Source organism: Neomonachus schauinslandi, chromosome 14 (assembly GCF_002201575.2).
Source record: "Neomonachus schauinslandi chromosome 14, ASM220157v2, whole genome shotgun sequence".
Classification (NCBI taxonomy): Eukaryota; Metazoa; Chordata; class Mammalia; order Carnivora; family Phocidae; genus Neomonachus; species Neomonachus schauinslandi.
The window spans coordinates 81628466-81648118 of NC_058416.1; the positions used below are offsets into that span (position 1 = coordinate 81628466).

Below are 19653 nucleotides of genomic sequence, written 5' to 3' on the forward strand. Positions count from 1 at the left end.
GTGCTGGTCAGGTGCACAGTCAGCAACGTGCAGGTGGGCTCGCCCCCTGGGGGCGGAGTGTGTGTGCACACCAACGGCGGGGCTGGCTTCCTAAGGAGCTGCTCCCTGCCTCTGGGTATGTCAAGAGTTGGTGGCGCCAGGCAGTAACCAGTGGCTTGTAGGACTAAGGGTTCCCTCCAGTCTGTGGGAGCCACCTCCTCTCCGGGTCAGGGAGACAGGAGGTCACAGGGCCAGGGCAGTGGCTCCATTTCTCCTCCACACCCTGTCCTGTTCCCAGCTTCCCCTCTTCCTCCATGCTGGGAGCCCCTGCAGGAGGGAGGAAGCCAGTCAGAGGCTTTGACGAGTGGCTGCTTTAAGGAAAGACACTCCGGGCTCTGGATATAAAAGGAAGTAAGCGGTGGCCAGAGGAAGACACAGTCTGGAATAGATGTCCCTATGGTTTTTCTAATGCGCTTGTCGGTTTCCCCCTCCGACGAAGGCAGATAGGTAAGGCATTCCCACCTGGGTCCTGGTAGAAAATGTTCTCCCTCTTCCATCTCTCCAACTGGGGGCCTTCTCTGGCTACGGAAACTTATTTTTTGGAGGTAGGGACATCAAGCCACACGCCACTGTCCTCCTTCCCTTCCCATGACAGATCGTTAAATTATTCCAGGGGAGCCGGAGCTCTGAGGCTAAATTACTGCAACGGCCGTATCATGGCAACTGAACCTGTCTCCCGTTCTAGCACTTTCTTCCGCAGCTGCAGCCACCGAGAAACTTGGTCGAGAAAAGTCATTATCAGGCCTGGGCAGAGAATCCAAGACACTAAGTGTCCCAGAACCCGCCTGTCTCTGCGGACCCACAGGGCAGCGCCCCCCGCCCCCCGTTGGGGCAAGCTTTGCACGCGTAATGAAGCCGATTAGGGACATGGGGGCGCTTAGTATGTGACGTAGGAGCTTTTGTTGACAGGCAGAGAAGGCCCCTCTCTTTCTGTGGCCCTGATTTTTACCCTGGGCCCTGGCAGAGCCGATGTGCATGTGGGGAGGTGGCCCGTGAACAGGTGATGTCAGAGAGTGATGCTCGTGGTGCCGACTTGTCATGGCGCGATGGGCTCTGCGGTACCTGGCCGTTTGGTGCAGATGGTCAGGGAAGGCTTCCTAAAAGGGACGACTCTGATCTGAGACTGAGCTGTTGAGCAGACTGTGCAGGGACTGAGGCAGGCGGAGCTCCAGGCGCCCCAGCTGCCCAGGCCCTGAGGCACTGTGGCTCTCACCCCGAGTGTATCCTGCTCACTCAAAGAATTTGAAGCCCCTCGAAAGAGGACCCCCGTCAGGACGAGGCTCACAGAATAAGAGCCTTCGTATCTGCCATGGTGCCAAATGGAAGCAGAATTCATGCCACTGCTTTAAATACTTGGGTGAATGGGTGCCTGATAGCTGCAGGCAGGGTTGTGGAGCCCACAGGGGACCAGTGGAGGATGGGAGAGGCGGCACCCCGGACGCCCAGAGACCAACGGCAGAAATCTGTCACTACCAGGGGGTCAGATGTAGCGAATAAAAATACGAAATGCCAGTTTAATATGAATTTCAGATTTTAAAAATGCTTTAACTACAGTGGGGTGAGGAGATTTGGTTTGGGTTTTGTTATTTTATAGTGTAAGTATGTTACATGCAATATTTGGGACATAGTTATCCGAAACAGTTACTTGTTCTTGGTCTGAAAATCTTATTTTAACTGTCCTGTGTTTCATCTGGCAGCCCCCAGCACTGGGGGCCAGAGTGACAAGGCGGGGAGCCAGAGAGCAGTCGAGAATGGAGGAGGGGCTGCCTAGGGGAACTGGTGGCGTGGCGTGCAGAGCTGCTGTTGGAGAGGGGGCCCCAAAGGAGAAGGACGCTGGGAAGAAGTACCCCAACCCCTCTCTGCTCACAGGGGAGTTGGGGTGATGCCTTGTGGGGTTTCTACCCACAAGGGGAACCTTGTTTCAAGTGAAATCGTCCCCCAGAATCCCAGCTTGCAAACCACACTTCCCTGTTTCCAGCTGGGGAGGGTGAGACAGAGCATCCCTGTGGCCACAAGGACAGCCCACTGGGGGAGAGGGGCATTGGTCTGTGGGCTTCCGGTCCCACCTCTGCAGCTTGGCTTTTTGAAGGTAGGCGGGGCGGGCGCCTTCCCCTTTCCTCATCTGTAAGATGGGTTTCTGGTCTTGGCCCAGAAGCCCCCCCGCCACTGGCTGGGAGGGCAGGAGAAAACACAGTTAGCTTTACCTACTTCACATGATTTCCCCCATTCATTCTGTCATTCACTCCTTCATTGGTTCGTTTTGCTTCTTAGTGAGTGCTCACTAGAGGCCCAGCTCCATGTGAAATGCCTCAGACATACTATCTCATTTAATCCTTACCACCACTCAACAGAGCAATTATCCCCATTTTACAGACGAGCAAGCAGAGGCAGAGAGTAGAGGAGCCAGCTTGACCCCCAGCCTGTGCAATTCAGCCCTCCACCCCGTCTATGCTTCTGGATTCCTGACAGCTCCCAGCTTGAAGGGGGGCCACTCAAACAGGGGGCGCAAACTCATCCTTGCTGTTGGGAGCACAGCTCCCTGCCAGGGGGTAGGAAACATCACATCTGATGCAGACAGAATTTCTGTTTTACTGGGGGCCTGAGTGCAACCAGAGAAACCGAGTCTGGTTTAAAGTACCTCCCACTCTGCCCCACAAGAGCCGAAAACCTTTGATTGTTTTTCTCCGCCTACGCTTCCCCAGCCCAGCCCATGCCCACCCCAAGACCCAGGTCACTGCCTACCTGGTGCCTCAGAAAAAGCTGTAGCCACACTTCCTCATCATCCAATGGACTGAGGAGGGGAGGCGAGGACGGGGAGGCACAGCCCAGATTCTCACAGACAGCCCCTCCCGAGTGCTGCGAGGGAGCAGGAATAAAGCACGTGGGGGGCTTTGTATGTCGCCAGAGACACGTTAACTTACCTCTCCCTCCTCGTGAACTTCGCAAATGATGCTCCTTAACTGGGTCCTGAGACGATCAGTGGTTGCTGCGGAGGGGGCCTCCTTCCCTCTGGCTGCTGGTTCTCCTCTCCCTGCACATGTGCCTACGGCTCTTTGGTCGTCCCACACCCCAACTCTTGTCTGGCCCTAAAAGGGTATTGTGTCAGGGGAGAGCCTCCCCACCCCACACACTCGGATGCTTGGCGGCATGACCCGTGTTCACACACGTGAACCTGCCCTCCAGAGCCCATGGCTCTGTCCCCGACTCCAGGCTGGGCATGGCCCCGGTTAGACCCCTGTGACTCTCAGCTTCTGGTGACCACCCGACTCCCAACCTCCCCTTCCCCTTCTGTGATTGAATGGACTTCTGCATTGGTTTGCTTGGCCCGAACAAATGAGCCCGCTCACAAATCCGTTTCTTCCTCTCCCTGCATTTCAAAACTCGCCAGCCACCCTGAGCCTGGGGTGTTTTATTGTTTCCTTTCCCAGACTTTTAAAAATAATATTTGTCCCAGCCAGGGTGAGTGCCTCTCCTCCCCCTCCGCACTGGCAGGCTCAGGGGCATGAATCACTGTCCTCACTCCCTGTCTCCTGCCATGCCCCCGGGATGGCCTCCAGCACCTTGCATCGATTGGCCGGCACTGTGGATTTGCCTCTTGGGCCTTCTTGCAGAGCTGCCTTGCCATAATCCCCTGTGGCTGTCGGCCTAGCTTTCTCGGAAGATCAGGTGCTGAGGTGACTCAGTTATCGGAGGCACACCCCAGTCTGAACCGCAGTGGACCAGAGAAGTGGTCACCTCCCAGCGTGGACTTGTCCATCTGGAGCCTCCTGGGGAGACACGGTGACCACATTCTCTGCCTCTTCCCAGCTCAGGTGGATGCTTGGAACTCTCAGGAAGGTGGTAGAGGGCGTCCATAGCAGGTTTTCTAATGTGCTGGGCGTCTGGAGTGTTCCTCCTAATGGCAGGTGTCAGAAGCCTCTAGAATGCCGAGCTCTTTAGAAGCTGCTCTCTGTATCTGTCATCATCTTTTCGGCCTCTTTTGTGCTTCCTCCATCATTTGCCTGACATGGCTTCCCAGTGGGTGGCGGGCTTCAGCTAGACCCAGAGGACTTAGCTCCAGGGCAGAAGTGGGCTACTCTGCCCAGAGGGGCAAAGTGTGGCAAAGCCGGAAGTCAGGGAGCTCCACAGACGAGGGCACCGGCTCTCAGACAGCTGTCCCCTCACTGTGTCACATGTGCCCTGGGAGCTCTGGCCCCTGAACGTAGAGCATCTGGCATGGTGTCAGAACATGATACGCATCAGCCAGCGCTGGTCCGCTCCCCACTCTGGCCGTTGGGCCTGGCGTCGAAGATCTGGGTGACCGGAGACAGAAAAGTGAGGAATAGATGACCTTTACAGGTCTGTCTACTTGCTTCTCTGCTGAGCAGGTCTCTAGGCAGGGGGGCCGGACACTCACCGCCAGCAATGAGGGCTCCCCAGTAAATGCCTTTGACCATCAGTCCTCTTTGAAAATGTCGATCACTCAGTGGACGTCTTTCTAAAATACACAGTGCCTTTCCCTACCTGGACGCGGGACGCTGCGCCCAGCTGCCACGCGGGTGCGATCAGAGCCGTCCCGGCGTGCCCGCTGTTTGCTCCTGCAGCTAACATTCCCAGGCTGCTGTGTTGTGCCACTTCGTTTAAATATCATATTTTGGTTTGGGGGGGCCTAATTCGGGGGTTGGCAAAATAAGGTTCAAGTGGTGCCAGCTCCCCCCTTTTTTTGTAAATAAAGTTTTATTGGCACACAGCCGCATCCATTCATTTACATATTGCCTGTGGCTGCTCTCACGCTAGAGTTGAGTCGTTGCAAAGCCAAAAATATTTGCTGTGTGATCCTGTGCAGAGGAAGTGTGCCTGCCCCTGGCCTGACCCATGGCTGTCAGTTATCACTTGTTGAGGCCTGTTAGGCACCTGCCATTATTAACCCCTTTGCCCTCCCCAGCTGCTCTGGGATGCGAAATTAGATAAACAAGTTTGTAAAGTAAAAGTAGATAGATTTCAGTGGGCAGGGGCCAGGGTCAAGGGCTTTCCCATAGGTGGCAGGCGGAAGCGTAAGGTGTGGGTGTTGTGGCGTCATCGTCAGATGGCGGGCTCTTACCTTCCTTCCAGGTTCTCTGGGTTCTAGATGAGCGAGAGCATCTCCTTTGCAGGCAGCAGGAGCTTCATGGCATCGACAGCACACAGCCCGCTTCGCTCTGAGCCCCTGGCTCCCCGAGTCTCTGTCCTGGGCCCCTAAGTAGTGGCTTCGGTTCCCATCCCGTGTGTGCTCCCAAGACGGAACTGAATGGGTTCACTGAACCCCTGCAGGGGCTCCTGCCACCGTCCCACCCCGTTCTGGAGATGCTGTCGGGACATCACGTAGGCGTGTGTGGATGCTGCTCCCCCAGTGGGGTCAGAAGAGATGCCCGGGGGTCATGAACGGGGCGTATGCGTTGGTGTACCCCAACAGCTGCAGCTGCTAGGTTGTCAGGCTTCAGTCTCCCCAGATGCCTTACTCTTGATGAGTAAGTGGGGGGGGGGGTGTCAGTGCCTGAGGGCTGCTGTTGGGCACTCTTGATGGGGGGACCGTCCCTGGCAGTTTTCTAACCCCCCAGTGACTATGTGTCCGACCCGCCAAGCTCGGCTGAAGTTCTCCGCGCATTTGTGGGGTCCTCTCTTCTCTTCCCTTCGTGTTCTTCTCCTCGTGCACCTGCCATGCACATTGCCCAGTTAGGAGCACCTAGAGCCTGCTCTTAGCTGGAGGGGTTAGAACAGTCCAAGACACGTGTGGGGGTAAGCCGCCTCCAGGCTGATGAGAACCAACGAGACATAATGGGAATTCGGGATATGCGGCCGTCCTCCTTAAGGTTCTGAGCACTGCGGTAGATCCCAAAGAGATACAATTGCCAGGGCCCTTTCTGAGTGTGGTGGAGACGTGGCAGGGGCGGGGGTGGGCACCGAGTGCGGGCAGCAGGTGTTCAGAAGTTGAGTGGCCACCCTTAATTCAGCCTTCTCGGGAGGCCTGGCCATGACCTGGCAGCAGGTGGCATGAGGGGGTGTGGGCCAGTGGTAAGGGGAGCCCCCTGCTCAGCACCCCCCAGGCCCTCCCTGATCCAGGGAGTCCTGCTGCCCGCCCTGTTTTGCACGGGAGGTCACCCCGGCTTCTCCTTGCCTCACTCAGACCCCAGGGACAGACAGTTTAATCCAGTGTCAGAGGCTTCTGAGTTTGGTGATGGCTTGGGACCCGGGGGTTCATCCCTCAGTGGTCCTCGCCGGGGCAGCAGCAGATTTGGGCAGAGCGAAAGGTGTGGAGGGGTCCGCGGGTTTCAACCCAGCAGGTGGCTTCCCGAGTTTCTCCACCCACTTTGATATTTCCTGGGGTTACCGTGGAGATAGCGGACTTGGCAGAGGTGATAACAGTGAGCGAGAGACGAGGCAGATCCATTTTTTAACCAGATTTAAGCCAAAAAGAAAGAGGCTGGGTTTTCTTTTTTTCCTTTTTAATTTTTTTTCTTCCTCCTCACCAACATTGCCTGTTCTGAGGATAATGACACCAAAGGGTGTTAAATTGGTTCTGAATGTCCACCTCTGGCTGGCCACATTCTTGTAACGATTTCATTAGCCTGAATTATCCACTTTATTTTCTTGTAATGGGATTAGCTGTACTTGAGGCAGCTGAAGACCAGAGGGGGAGAAAGTGGGGGAGAGCGTCTGCTGTGGATTTCATTAACTCACCCCGGCAGAGGCGTGGAACTGACCAGAATGTGCGCCCCAGGCCAGGGGTGGTGTCTTGATCCTCTCCTTCTGAAAGGAGGAAGGAACACAAGCTGTTTGAATGGGCTAGCTCGGCCCGACGGAAAACAGGGGTGCCTGGGTCTGGCTGAAGGATGCCTCCCCGGGGACAGTTTCTTCCAATTATCTTATAAAACTGGTAGGTCATGTGGGTAAGATGGAGAACTGCTGCTTTTTTTCAGGGCACCAAGAGTCACAAGATCACATCTGGCTCTCTCAGCTCGTGGCTGAAAGCCCCTGGGGTCCACCCGGAGGGGCCTGCCTGGCCCAGCCTTCTCCTTCTCTGCTTCGACCTGAAACCCCATAAGGGCTTGGAAGCTGTCCCTTCCTTGGCACCAGCGCAGATCCTTTTAATGGTTGAGAGCATCCTTGTCTAGAGCTTCCATTTCTTCATTCCCGTCATATGCCAGGAACCCTGGATCCAGCACCCTTGTAGGGTGGGGTGATCATTTTTCAGGTGACAGAGCTGAGCCTTAGAAAGGTGATGTGTAGAGCTGGGATCTGAACCCACGTCTGACTCCACACTTCCGTTCTTTCAGTGATGCTGGGACTTGGCCCCTCACATTCAAAACTAGACCCCTGCAGCAGCTCCTCACTTTCAGAGCCCCTTGCGAGTTAGAGGCTTCACCTCACTGTGTGCGCTTCAGACTTCCATGATGACCACCTGCCTTTCCATCTCCCAAATTGTATTCCGCAAACTGTGTCCTGAGAGATGCTAATAGGTTTTCTTGTTTGGGGGTAGGAGGGGTTCGGTGGCCAGATGAGTTTGAGAAATACCATGTCTTCTCTGTCACTCTTCCAGATCCACCTTCCATGCACCTAAGACCTTAAAAGCACTGACAAGGTCTGCAGCAGAGAAGCTTGCTGAACTCTGTTTAACCAGCTAGCTCTCAAATTTATTTAATTCCAGAAGCCTTTTTATACAAAAATACCTATTAACATCTTTCAGGACAAACTTGAAAACTACTGTTTTTAAAGGGTTACCTTTGACCTTAAAACTACTTTTATGACATCTTCTGCCTAAGGACTATATTCAGGTTCAGCAGACAGTATTCAGCCTTCAGTTGCTTCTTGAATCCTTCAGCCATGCACAGATGGACCCCCACTAGTTAAGAGCACAGGCTTTACAATTTCCTTAGGCCTAGGGTTAGGTCCTGGCTCTACCATTTAATATAGCCTTGTGAGTTTTCTGTTAAGTCCCTTAAGCAGCCTGAGCCTTAAAATAGGCCCATAACCCCTGCCTCACAGGATTGCTGAGGATGGCATGAAGTTATACGTGGGATATACTTATATGCAATGCCCGGCCCATTGTGTGCCTTCAAAGGATGTGACTCCAAAACAGACCTGTGACAGTCAGTTGGAGGAGCAGGAGAAAAACCTTAGAATTTCTGTTTCTGTTTATGTTTTTTGTTTTTTTTTTTAAGATTTTATTTATTTGAGAGAGAGAGAATGAGAGAGAGAGAACACATGAGAGGGGATAGGGTCAGAGGACGAAGCAGACTCCCCCGCCGAGCAGGGAGCCCAATGCGGGACTCGATCCAGGGACTCCAGGATCATGACCTGAGCCGAAGGCAGTCGCTTAACCAACTGAGCCACCCAGGCGCCCCTGTTTCTGTTTATGTTTTATCTTATCCTTTCAGATGGCCTAATTTTTAAATATTTTATGGTGTACGTATAGAGTGAAACAGTAGTAAATAAGTACATTTACAAATTTAAAGTGTACGTATATTCAGGATGAATGCTCATAACTATTTTATTGAGAATGTGCATCAAGCCCAGGATTAAAAAAATTGAAAACCACAGGCTTATCAATCATTGAGAAAAAGGCTGTGCCCTGTGGAGGGCAGAGCATGCCTGGCCCGCTGTTCTTTCCCAGCACAGAGCTCAATGTCTACACTCAGGACACATTCAGGAAATAGTTGCCCAGTGAATGAAGGATTTGTAGTATCTGAAGGACGAGGCACGTTTGGATTCCTTCCTTGCCTCAAATCCAGGTCCGGGTCCTGGAGGATGATGAGCAGTGATTCCTTCGGTGGATGTGTAGCCATAAGTGGTCCACCCCTGGAGTAGATGCCATAGAGCAAAATGCACTGGTGAGACCCTCTGTGTCTCACGGAGCTTAGAATTCCACAGAGGCCACATTGTGTGAACCCAAGCTCTCTGGGGCCCGCTGGGCTGCAGGCGGCCAGGAGAGACCCAGTCCTGGCTAACAAGGAGGTGAGGAAATTTCATCACTTTGGAAGTAGGGCAGCCCTTCTGATCTCTTGGAACCAAACCAGAACGGGAACTCGGATGTGGAGGTGATGGACAGGCGGCCCACAGGCTGTGTCTGTTGTATTTGGTGACACAGGGTCCAGAATGTTTTGACTATGTTACCAATATTTGGAAATTGCATTTCTCAAAAGCATCTGGAGTGCGGGACGGTTTAGAAGAAAGAGAAGATCTGCCAGTCCTTGGCCCAGGCGTCCCACTGGCGATCCAGAATGGAGCTGAGTCGTCCATGCCCCCTTTTGGTGGAGCCGGGGTCCTGAACCTAGAGCAGGTTCCCACTCCTCTCGCGTGTTCCCACATGTACTCACTCACTCACTTGCTCTCCCCCATCAGTCCAGCCTGGAAACGACTCTGCCAGGGTCACCCAGCTGGTGAGGGCAGAGTCAGGCCAGAAGATCCCATCCCTTGGGGCCATGTGCCCTCCTTGCGGAAGCCTCTGGAGAAAGAGTGTGGGCCCCACCTGGAATGCGGGCCCCGACTCTGATTCAGAGATACCATTTAACTGCTCGACCCCAGGAGTCCTCATCTAGAAAACGAGAGGGTCACGCTTGCCTGGAAAGGACCCCATGAAAGGCTATTGAGAAAAGCTAAACGCTGTCCTCTGTGCTTCCTTTCTCACTTTCTTGGAAACCAGGTGATTTTTCAGCCTCCAAGAGGCCAAAGTGAAAGGGGGGATTGCTCTGATGGAGACAAGGTAACCTTTCTACATCCGGCTCTCACCGCGATGAGTGGTGAGTAATTGGAAAAGTTCAGTCTAAAAGCCACCCTTTAAAAAGAGAGCGAGAGAGAACAAAAGAGGAAGAAATCGCATGCCCAAATTGGTCTCGGTTAAACGGCTCCGAGAGCCAGTGCCCGAATAGGCTCCAGTCCGCAGTCTACACACACTCCCTCTGGGGGAGCACACACTGGCTGCAGCAGGCCAACCAGAGCCAGGCTCCCCGCCCGCGTCCGCACCTCGGCCGAGGCTGTCTGGAGGGAGCCGCGTCTTCTCTTATCCAGCGGGGCTTGATTCGGAACTTCATTGTCTGGGTCCTAGACCCCTGGTAAATCCTGGGCCCCGTGTTTGTTTGCTGCAACGTATGCACTGCAGTCGAAGGGATGGATGTGGGTGCCTCGGAGGGAGCAGCTTCCCCGGGGGCCACACACTCCTGTACTCACCTGTGGTACATGAAGATGCATCCTCAGGACAGAAGAACCGGGTGTTCTGCCCCCCAAACATGACCGTGCGGCCCCAGTAGCATATGGGTGGTCAGGATAGGGACCTGGCACTCGGGCAGGACTCTGAAGGCCGAACGCGGGACTGAATTGAGAGTACATGCTAGGTATAGGCCTGCACTCTGCGGACGTAACAGGGGCTAAGGACCCGGCCGTCATGGAGTGTTCTTTCTGTTTCTAGAACAGGGAGGGGAGAGACAAGTAAACAAGCCATTTCCGACAGTGCTCAGATGTGACAGTGGCTGGTGCGGTAGGGAACCACATTAAATACAGTGGCCTCTTCGGAAAGGTGGCGTCTGAGCCGAGATCAAATGACAGGAAGGAGTTGATTGTGGGCACATCTAGGTAAGGAGGAGAGGTCCAGGTCATGAGAAGAGTAGGGTCAAAGGCCCTGAGGCAGGCATAAGTTTGGTGGTTTCGGGAGCAGGAGAAAAGCCAGTGTTGTTGGATTAGCCTCCTTCTCCCTGTGTGAGGTTGAAGGCTTGGACAAGGCTGCCTTGATCGAAGGCTTTGGTTTGGTCGCATTGCAGAAGTGGGGTGTTTGGGGCCTGCGCCCAGGCCTCTCTGTACTGCAGAAATCACCTATCATAGATGGTGGGATGGGTTTGTCTCGTCGGCCCGTCTGTCTCTCCTTGCCTCAGTTGGGGCCCTTCTCCACATGGGGACTGTTAGGGAGGCCTCAAGATGGGACACCAGGCAAAGCAGCTGCCCACCTGCCACGTTCATTCCCCAGTGGGAATGACTGGTGGGTCCGTGAGTTCACGGGTAGACCCTTCTTTAGGACGGTGGGCACAGAGGGGAGAGATCAGGAGCCCTGAGCTGTGGCCCCTAATCGGCTGAGTTAAGAGGTTTGATTGCAGAGTCCTCTTGTGTCTGCAGGGCAGAGGGGGCCCCCATGCTTGCCCGCCAGGCGAGTGTCCCCATCTGACCCACTGTTGCCTCCCTCCCAGCACCTAGTACACAGGGAACCTTGGGTTGGTTGTTGCTGCGCAAGACAGGGCTTGTAAATGCTGAGTGATCAGAGGCACAAGGGGACAAGCTGCCCACTTGGAGCCCCGCTCAGCTCATTGCCACCTGTGGGACCTCGGACAGGACACCCCACCCCCGTGGTAGTAAGGACTTGCTGAGTAACCTTGGAGAAAACACATGACTTCCCTGAGACTCATTCTCCGCACTGACAAAATGGGAATGGCAGTGCCTAGCTCCTAAGACTGTTGTGAGATCATGTACAGCAGATGCTCCACATGCTGGGGGGCCCGTAGCCTGGAAGTCCCGGGGGGACGGATGGATATGCTGTGTCGGAAAATTGGTGCTGGTGGTGGGGGTGTATTTGAAAGGCTTTTTTTTGGCAAGAGATTTAGCCCTTTCTTCTTACCTCCAGAAGGAAGAGAAAGAAGCCTGGGGTTTATTCTTATCACAGACCACCCCTTCATCTTGTTGAGACCACACTGTTGTCTGACTCTGGGTCCCTTGGGTGATAGCTGAGATTTTTTTCCCCCCTCAGCAGTGCATTGAGCGCAGGTGGAAGAGAAGGCGTGCCAACAAACTTCCCCACGTGACTCGGCACTTCTGCTGGGCCGCTGGCTTCTCCAGCAGACCCAAATAGGAGAGTGATAAGGACTTACGTCCTGGGAGCAGAGGGGCTGAGGCTCTTCAAGGTGTGCCTGACCCCCACTTGGTGTCAGCGTACAGGTCCAAGGGGCAGGCCAGCCTCCCAGTCAGCTCATTAAACCCCAGAAGCCAGGCATCAGAGGAGATGCACAACTGTCAAGTTCTGCATCTCTGGAGGGTTCTCTGTGCCTCGCCCTCACCTCTCCTCTCACTCCTTTCTCCTGATCCCATCGCTTCAAACAAGGAGGGGAGAGAGAGGAGGATTCATCCCTTTTCAGGAGCAGAGCCCAAACCCCAGCAGCTGCCAGCCAGGGCTGGAGTCCAGTTGGGGGGTACGCAGCGTGTGCGGAGGGAGGAGATCCCCACATGTACACCTGGTGTGTGCGCACGCACACCACACACACACACACATTGTGTCTGCGTTCAGGCCTGTGTGCAGACATGATTTGCATGCCCAGACCTGTTTATGAGGGCTGGGCATAATTGGTTCGCCTCGCTCAACACCTCACACCGCCCCCACCTCTCCCTCCCCTCTCTCCCTCCCACCCCTACACACCTCAGAAGGAATTAGAAACGTGACAACAAACTCCAGGCGTGGAAAAGCCACCGGTCTGCCGGCAGTCACGTGCTCTGGGTGCGGCCGAGGGGGTGGGGCTGTGGCGTGGGGCAGTAATTGGTGAACCCAAGGTGAATGAAGTAATTGGAAAAGTGAGGTGTGAGTTTGTTATGAAGTGTGAGCGTGGTGGGGGAGGGAAGGAGGGCCATGTTTAAAAGCCCGGTATGTCCTCTTTATTCACAGCTTCTGATACAGTAATTGCTATTTTGTGGTTTCTATTATCTACACAGTGGGGAGCGCACGCGGCTCCTTCCCTGAGCAGCAGGGTCTGGGCTGGGAGGGGGTGGGGGGGAGCGCCTGGGCGCCCCGTGATTTCCTTCCCTCTCTGGTCCCTGGCGGCCCTGCCGGGCCTCCCCCAGAGACAAGGGTACATGCAGAACTTCCTTCAAAAGCCACTCTTAAAAATGGCTCCATGGACCTTCCTGTCCGATAAGAACCTTAATAATGGCTGGTATTTATATATCGCTTATCTCTAAGGAGCTAAAGGTACTTCATCGATTCCCCCCCAACCTTTTTTTTTTTTTTTTTTGCTTTTTAATTCTCTTTCGATATCGCTCTGAGATCATTAGTACCAGCCTTATATTATCCCGCACAGTCACACAAGCAGCCGGGGCCGGCTGCCTTCCCAGCATTGTTCTTGGGCCGGAGAAGTGGTGGCCGGGGGACATGGCCGGGTCCCCTGGCCACTCTGGCCTCCGGTTTTCTCACCTGGGCGAATAGAGGCAGTCACACTACTGTCCCCACAGTTGTTATACCCGGAAACGGTGTATTTAAAAAAGGTCTAGCACCTCAGGCAACCAGTCTTTGGTGGCTGGGGTCACGGCAACAATCACGGTGTCTGAAGCCTCACCGTTCATTTCAGGGCTTCCCAGACATCGGGAAGTTCCTTCTAAGATCTAACCCTAATCTTGCAGCTGCTCCTTAAGTCCCAGCTCTCTCTCGTGCTGTTCTCAGAAGAAAGGGGGAAACGTGCTCATCAGGACCATTTCCCTGGTCCCCTTGAAGAATAACAGGATTTCTGAAGCCACTAGAGTCTTCGGACCCCGTGTTCTGTGCCTTATAGATGGGGGCTGCGACCTCCCTAAGGCCCCCCAGCTGCCTGGGACTGGAGCCCCTGATCCATGCACGCATTCCCTCGTGGGTCCAGGACACCCCTCTGCCGTGGCCCCCCTGCCAAGCTCGGAGATGCCACTTCTCCGGGCCACATCAGCACACCGCCTTCAGCCTCTCCTCGTCAGCTTTTTTCTCCACCTTTTAATTATTTTCCTTGCCTTTCTCTGGACCCTTAGCTGCTTGCCATGCATAGGGCATCTGCAGCTTGCAGTGCGCTGCAGAGGGAAGAATTAACCTCAGCCATTTCTCTCCCCCTCTCTCTGTCATGCACACACTCACATAGGCTAACTCACCAGAAATTAGACAAGGCTACAAAGAAATCTGGGCAGAGGCCAGTGGGACCATCAAGGGACAGGACTGGAATCCGTGCCAACAGAGGGGGGCAGTTTATACATGGCGGGAGCACAGGGAACTGGGACTCAGTCGCCCTCTCTTGCCCTGGGGTCTTGGGTAAGTCACTGGATCCCTCGGAGTCCGAGCAGGCCCTTCCCAGCCGCCCTGCTCTGGCTTCACGCCCGATGGGGCCCGGCCTCCAAAAAAGACCCCCAGTCCTGAAAGTGGCCAGTCCCCATGCTGGTAATTGAAGAACCAATGAAACATTGCCGTGGAAAGAGAGCTCCCGCTTAGCATCAGACCCACCCAGACTCACATCCGGAACCGCTGCCTCCCTGAGCTGAGTCTCCCCATCCATGAAATGGGGGTGGCAAGGCTACTAACGAACATTTGTGCTGTTGGTACATACCCCACGGCCTGTGTCGCGTCCTCCTCACACAGCCCTCTGGGTGTTAGTGGTAAGGTGCCAGTGGTCGCGTCTACAGCCCGGGGCTACCATGTGCTTGTTCCAAAAATGCCACCAGACGTCCCCTCTGGGCCAGGCACTGGGCTCCTTGCTGCAGATCCCCTGACGAGCAAGATAGATGTGGTTTCTGCTGTTGCAGAGCTGAGCTCCAGCCTCAGGGGAAGGCAGAGAGCGCCCAGGTGTCCACATCACAGTGCCCTGGTTGAGAAGCCCTGACTGCCGGGGGGCCGTTCAGCCCAGCCCAGGGGGGTGAGCAAAGGCTGCTTGGAGTTGAAGCAGTGGTGAAGCCAAGGCCTGCAAGAGCCTGGAGCCTGGGGCAGGGTCGTCCGCACCCTTGTCCGTACAGCACCCAGCATGGCCTGGGCACGTGGGAGGTGCTGGCTAAGGCCTGCTTTTACCAGTCTGAGTCTGACCTCTGTCGCTCTCGGGTCCTCATGGCCATCAGATGTGCCATCCCTGCGGTCCCCACATTTCTCTGAAGAACTTGGAGCCAAAGGACCGTTTATCTGAATGAGCCTACGAGAAAACTCATCTGGCCACTGCTCTCCCTGGCCAAGGCTCTGGGACTCCCACGCAGGAAGAGAGGCAATGCCTGTCATGGGATGCTTCGGCCTTTAGGTGGCAGAATAAAGCAGGGTTTGCAGGCCCCACTCCTCAGGCCCTCCCACCTCACCTTCCTGCTTGTCCCCACCTGCCCAGACTCTGGGCCCCAACCACACCCCCTCGAGCCCCCTCCGGATGAGCCAGAGCTTCAGCCAGGCCTGGAAGACTGACAGGGTTCGAGGCCTACCCCCTCCAGCCCCTCCCCTCCCCGGGAGGCCGGCCTTGTCGCCAGCCTTGAGGGGAGCTGCTAGGGGAGCTCAGAGGAGACGTGCGGATTCATTTTGAGGATTCATAATGCCGCATTTACACACCATCCTGCCTTCAGAAATTGGGCTGGCAGATGCCTGGTCATGCTGGCAGGGCTGCGGGTTAACGCCTCGGATTTAGCTTATATCATTTCACGAGAGCTTATGGCCTTTACTGTGTTTTTACCCAATCGGTCTTTGGCCCTGAAGCATCCTAGGCCGTTGAGTGTATGTGCCGTGTGCCCAGCCAACCACAAGTGTGTGTAGATTTTCAAATAAAATAACACCTCTTCAGATGCCGTACACGTTAAATATTTATCGGCGGCAATTTGTGCATGTATATTTGATAAATGGCCATCGGGATAGGGTTGGGGTGGGGGAATGAGACAGGAGAGCCAGAGAGGCCTGATCCTTTTGTCCGGGAATTTCTCGAACGTTTATCTGGGAGGAGAGGGTTGGGGGAGCAGGAGATGGTCCAAGCTGTGTTTACCTGTTTGATCCCTGTCACGGGGAGCCAAGCCATTTTCTTCTCCAGAGCTTTGCCTGACTTTGGCTTAGCAGATATCAAAACTAAAGCCCGGAGGTAGGGGACATGGGGTTTAGAGGGAGTAGTTGTGTGTCATTCCGGCACTGAGCGCTGAAGAAACATCCCGGGGCCCGGGGCCGGGGGCAGAGGCTCATCCCGCTCGCTCCACGCAGACTTGCTGTGTGCTCAGCTCAGCCGTGCAGGCGGATTCAGGTCAGGAGACCCTGCTGACTCCAAGTCCGGAGCCCTGGCCTGTGCACATGTGCAGCCCTGTGCCCTGGCCACTCGTGTGCAGGGCTGCGTGTCCCCTGCCAGATAGCCCCACAGGCAAGGGGAGGCTGAGTGTGCCAGCCTGTCAGAGAGGAACCAAAAACTCTCCATCAGCATCTCCAACCCCGGTCATCCCTCCCCACCCACCGTGATGGCCGGGATCTGAAAGGAGAGAAGGCCAGTCATGCCCCAGAGCATGTGATAGCCGGTGGGGAGGTGACACTATTGTATGGTGTGTGCGTGCGTGTGTGTGTGTGTGTCTACACGCACACGTGCCCCCGCAAGTACTTCTTTTCTAACCAGAAAGGATTTGTGTGTGAGAGTTGGTCCTGCCCTCCCACACACGTACCCCAGCCCCTTTTCAGGCCTCTCTTCTTAAACTGCCATGTTTTGCCTTTTGTTTCTAGCACCTTCGGGGAGCTGAAGACTGTCCGCTTGCCGAAGAAGATGACCGGGACGGGCACACACAGAGGGTTCGGCTTCGTGGACTTCCTCACGAAGCAGGACGCAAAGGTAAGACCGAGCTCTCCCCCGCCTACCCTATCTGTCCTCTGGGCCCTTGGTAGGAGAAGCAGCTAAACCTCTTAATGGATGAGGGCGTGTCGCTGCCCTGTGGGGTTCTCCTGCTTTTTCCCTGACCCTGCTAATTTGTGCAACTCCCTCCCTCGGAAGAAAAGGCCCTGGGTTTTGTGTTTAGAGGAGGGGAAGTTCCATGTCCCCTGCCCTCCCCCCCCCGACGTGACATCTGCAGGAACCTGGGATACAAGGTAGGGAGGCCAGTGGGTTTCCCAGGCCTCCCCAGCTCAGACAGAGCTCCCCGGTCGTGAGCACCCTGAGGCGGGCAGCGTGGGAGACGCTGTGCAGCATGGCAGGGGCTGGGGGCCAGCACTTTGGGAAGGAGACATGGCCACCGGGACACACACGTCTTTCCCCTCATCTTCCCACTCGTGGCCGGGGCCTCTCAGTTGTGCTGGTTATAGGTGAGGTCAGCCCAGGCAGGTGTATAAGCACAGCTACAGAATTTTCCAGGATCCTTGGAGACAGAGCACCTTTCATTTTGGAAGCAAGGAAGCCTCTCAGGATTTGGGCTCGGTGCAGCACAGGGGGGAAGGGGGGCAGTCCAGTGGGTGCGGGGCCCAGCCCGGCAGCAGATGTGGGGGCAGAGGCGGTGTGGTCGGGGGTTCGGCTGTGTCTGGGGGCTCCATCATGAGCCTGTGCGTTTCCCCTCTGCTGGCCTCATCTTTCCTCAAGGGTACGGTGAAGCGACGGGCGGGATCCCCTCCACATCGCACGAGGCGGCCTTCGGCAGAGCAGGGGATGTTTGTTAGAATCACACCCGTTGGCCTTTAGCGAGCTGCCGTTGCCAGAGGCCCAGTGGGTGGAGCCGAAGGTGACATCTCAGGGACACAGCTGCAGCCTTTGTGGGCCCTGGGAACATGCGCAGGCACAGAGGGCGCTCCTGGGACCTCGGGGAGCCTTGCCAGCCACCTTTGTCTCGGCGTCTTGAACTCAAGTGCCTATTTTGTTGACACGTGGCCGCGTTTGTCCGGACATCTGCTCCCCTTTCTTCTCGGCTGGCAGTCTTTCCCTTTGCCTCCTGTGCGTGGCAGCAGGGGACGGCACCCCCTGCGCGCAACAGGCCCTGCCTGGCCCCGGTTCCCGTCAGCGGGGCAGGCACCTTTGGGGGACCCGCGTTGGCTCGGAGGGAAGCCGCCCTCCCGCCGGCCGCTTGGCCTCCCGAGCCCTGCCCTGCACCTCAGGTTCCTCAGCTGTAAGACAGCAAGGGGTACAGAGCCGTTGTTTGATATCGGGGTCCTGCATCAGATTGTGAGCAGGGGAGAACAGGAGCGGGGAGCCACTCCCCACCCCCAAGAGCTGCCTCTTCCGAAGGGGCTCCTTAGACTGCTTGAGTCGGAATCCTGGCCCTGCCACTACCTGCTGTGTGACCTTGGGCAAGCGCCTTACTTTCTGTGTGCCTCAGTTTCCCCCTTTATGAGACGGAGATAGGGTTTTCCTCATCGGGTTGTTGTGGGGTTGGGATGGGGTGGTGTTCTTAGGATGGCGCTGGCCCTGGGGGCTCCGTCTCTTCGCTGTGATGAGGAGGAAGGTGGTGACGCTGGTGCCAAGGGCGCTGATCTAAAAAGGAGGAGGGATGGGACCGAGCAGAGCGAAGAGGCATCCGAGCCCCGCAGCTGGAAGGCATCCGTCTTCCACACGGCGGCCTCTCTCTGGGGCAGAGGTTGCTGTCAGAACGGACGTGGCTCTTGGTGCCGGAGGGTCAGACCAGGCCATGGGCTCCCAACCTCCAGCTCCAGGTGCCACATCGTGGGGACGCGGTCGGGGCGGTTGTATTCTCCGGGATCCCTGGGACGGAAGGGGCCCCTCGGGTAGGCAGGGCGGAGCAAGTGCCCGGCTGGGCGGCTCATGGCACCAGAGCCAGGCTGCAGAGGATGTTTCCGAAGGCCGGCCAGCACAGCCCTCTGGTGATTAATGCAGGTCACTCCTCTCGCTTCACCCCTTCCCCGCCTTCCATTCTGGGCTCCCGGAGGAGAAAGGGCAGCCGAGGACAGGGAGGACTCAATGCACAGCCCCTCCGGGATGGGCCCCTCCTGCCCCTCAGCTCTGACAGGTGGTCGGCCGGGCTCTGGGGCCACTTCTGGCCCTGGCATCCCCGCACCCCTGCAGCAGCTCTCCCCTGTGGCTGCCACCCTACGAGCCGGCCCTCGCCAAAGTGTGAACCCACCGGGAGCGCGTCTTCCCTGCACATATCCCTTTGCTCTTTTCGCCTCCCGGGGAAGCTGCTGCTCCCTGTCCTTCTCGGTGTCTGTCTGAAGAACTTTATTGTCTTCCGAGTGGCACGTGTAGTGCCCGCCGCTGACCCAGAGCCGTGCGCACTGCATGCTGGTGAATAGAATTCTGACTACTGTACATGCCGAACCAGCACGAGGGTGGCTGGGAGTCTGAGGAGGGAGCGCGAGGCCGTGGGGAGACACGAGTAGAACACCCCAAGATCGCGGCTTACTTCCACAGGAGGAATTTGTGGGAATGCTAGAGGAATGTGCCTGATCCCCATTCCCACGGCGGGCTTCCCCTGTGTGGCTCTCCCCCTTCGGAAGCCCTTGAGGAGGGAGACCTCCTTTAGAAGCCTTTTTGGGGCTTGACTGATTCCCTGACCCATGAGCATCCCTCACCGGGGGCTTCACTCCTGTTGCCTGGCAGGACGCCCTCATGGAGATGGAGGTCGTCACTCTCAGCATCGGCAACCCTTGAACCTGGTGTTGGAGCCTCCCCCCCCATTCCCGGGGACCTGGGCAGCGCTCAGATGCGAGGGAGAGGAGAGAGGGGAGAGGCGGGAGGGGGTCATGAACAGCGCACTACACAGCGATGAGTCTGGAAAGCAATGGAGGAACTAACGGTTTCTGGGTGGGGCCGGGGCCTGAACCCGGGTATGTCGGCTCCCAGCACAGTGCTCCTTCCCCAGCATCAACCAGCCCATTCATCGGCTGGCAGAGGAGAGAATTAGGCCCTGGTCAGTCCCTAGAGGCAGCCCCTCGGCACTGCCATCTGCTGGGGCCCCGACACGTGCCCATCT

General features: G+C 56.1%; 1 protein-coding gene across 3 annotated transcripts in view; it reads left to right on the forward strand.

Moving 5' to 3' along the window:
- RBM19 (RNA binding motif protein 19) overlaps positions 1–19653 on the forward strand; it is a 134418-nt gene that overhangs the window by 68699 nt on the left and 46066 nt on the right. For all 3 annotated transcript variants that reach the window (XM_021698549.1, XM_021698551.1, XM_021698550.1), the window contains one exon: positions 16469–16574. In XM_021698549.1, the coding sequence (XP_021554224.1) occupies positions 16469–16574 (106 nt within the window). The remainder of the gene's footprint in view (positions 1–16468; positions 16575–19653) is intronic.